Source organism: Pteropus vampyrus, unplaced genomic scaffold (assembly GCF_000151845.1).
Source record: "Pteropus vampyrus isolate Shadow unplaced genomic scaffold, Pvam_2.0 Scaffold465, whole genome shotgun sequence".
NCBI classification, from domain to species: Eukaryota; Metazoa; Chordata; class Mammalia; order Chiroptera; family Pteropodidae; genus Pteropus; species Pteropus vampyrus.
Genome location: NW_011889246.1, coordinates 1,500,036 through 1,501,676, shown reverse-complemented (window position 1 = coordinate 1,501,676; position 1,641 = coordinate 1,500,036). Strand labels below are relative to the sequence as shown.

The 1,641-nt window shown below is 54.0% G+C and overlaps 1 protein-coding gene across 1 annotated transcript in view; it reads right to left on the bottom strand.

Annotated features, from left to right (window-relative positions):
- Positions 1 to 53: 53 nt before the first annotated feature.
- Positions 54 to 1,641, bottom strand: part of LOC111732522 (spermatogenesis-associated protein 31A5-like) — a 40,828-nt gene continuing 39,240 nt past the window's right edge. The window contains exons 3-4 of the mRNA XM_023524456.1: positions 1,260 to 1,320; positions 54 to 1,019 (exon numbers count right to left, since the gene is read on the bottom strand). Of these exons, the coding sequence (XP_023380224.1) occupies positions 113 to 1,019; positions 1,260 to 1,320 (968 nt within the window). The 3' untranslated portion in view covers positions 54 to 112. The remainder of the gene's footprint in view (positions 1,020 to 1,259; positions 1,321 to 1,641) is intronic.

Here is a 1,641-nt window from a genome sequence, read left to right as displayed (position 1 = left end):
ATTCGCTGTGCAGAGAGGGGAGACCCCAAAAACGCTGGTTGTATTTTTGCTGTAGATGGTCCCCCAAGACCTTAGGATATGAGAGCTGCTGAGGACTAGGCAGTTGCTCTGGCTAATCTTTCGCGGTCCAGAAGGGTTGGGGGATTGTGGTGTCCTGCTCAGCACCTAGTGATTGCAACATTTTCCTCAAAGAATTCAGGTGGTAGTCTGGGCTCATTTGTTTTGGATATAATCTGTCTTTGTCTTTTTCCTTCGAAATCTTTATCTTGATTCTCTCTGTGACTTGTATCTCCAGGAGATTCTGGTCATCGGATTCGAGTAAGGAGGGGCTAACAGCCTCTACCATTCTATCTGTGGAGTCTCCCCTGAGCAAGGCCTCTTGTGAGTGGTGGGACAGGTGCTCTTGTTGGGATTTGCACTGTGATGAGTTTGAGAGGCACAAGGCTTTGGCAGCTGCCTGCCACTGAGACGGGGTTAAAATGGAACAGCTTGAGTAGTCAAGGCCTGAGATGGCTGAGACCGCGACAGGAGAAGCCGACCAAGGTGTGTGTGGAGATGAGCTTTGTGGGATGGTCCTGAGTGGGAGTGCCATCAAGTCACACTGAGGAGGTGTCATAGTGGAGTCTGACAGTGGTGGTGCAGAGGAGGCAGTTGGAGGTGGAAAGCGGGCCTCTGAATCATGGAGGCATGAGGTAGAAGGGGAAAGTGCAAGTGGCCGTGGTGAAAGGTCGTCCAGGGGAAGGAAAGGGTCTGGTGGCTGAGAGCCACTCAAGGATGAGTGTGAATGTACAGGAACTGAATAGGTAGTAGGACTTTGTGACAGGGAGGAGGCCAGAGGTAGCAGGCGTTCTGTCGGAGGAGCTGGGGAAGCCAACGGGGACGTGACGGAAGCAGCATCTTCCACAGGCTCTGCACAGGGCTGTCGGGCTCCCTCAGGAACTGCTTTGCACGCCTCACCAGTGGCTTCTTGACCCGAGCTCTGACAAAAGCTGCCTTTGTCAGGGAGCCTTCCCAGGTGGCTGCAGGACACGGAGGCACAAGCTGCAGCCAGGGGCATGTGGGGCCAGGAGATCCTGCAGGGTGGGCACCTTGTGCCTAGGGTCCTCCCCATCCCCGACATTTATTCCACAGTGCTCCTGCTGTCTGTCACCCCAGGGCTGTAGCCACACCCATACCCCATTGCCCTCCCTTCCATGTCAGTTCGAGGTGTCCAGCAGCCCAGAGGGTGGTGGACCCGAGAGAAGGGGAAGATTCTTTACCTTTGCAGAAGAGAAATCAGGCTCTGAGCCTCTTCCAGTTCTTGCCTGCAATCTCTGCAAGCTGGAAATCAGGAGACCGGGTCATGTGGTTAAGGCAGGGCCTTAGGGGTCTTACAGGAGGCTAGGGTAATGGCCCTTTAGGGGAGGCACTTTGAAGGGAGATCTCTGGAGCCCAAGCATCCAGGTCAAGGATTACAATTCCTGACAGTGATCACAAGGCTCAAGAAGGGTAAAACTTTGTCTTTTACAAAGTGCTTCCACATCTATTACCCGCTGCGGACCTCACAACTGCCCCATAGGGGAGCAAGAGGTCAGGGGGCACCTTACAGAGGAAACTGAGTGATGATAAACAACTTGTTCAAAGGTGGACCTGGCGGAGGGG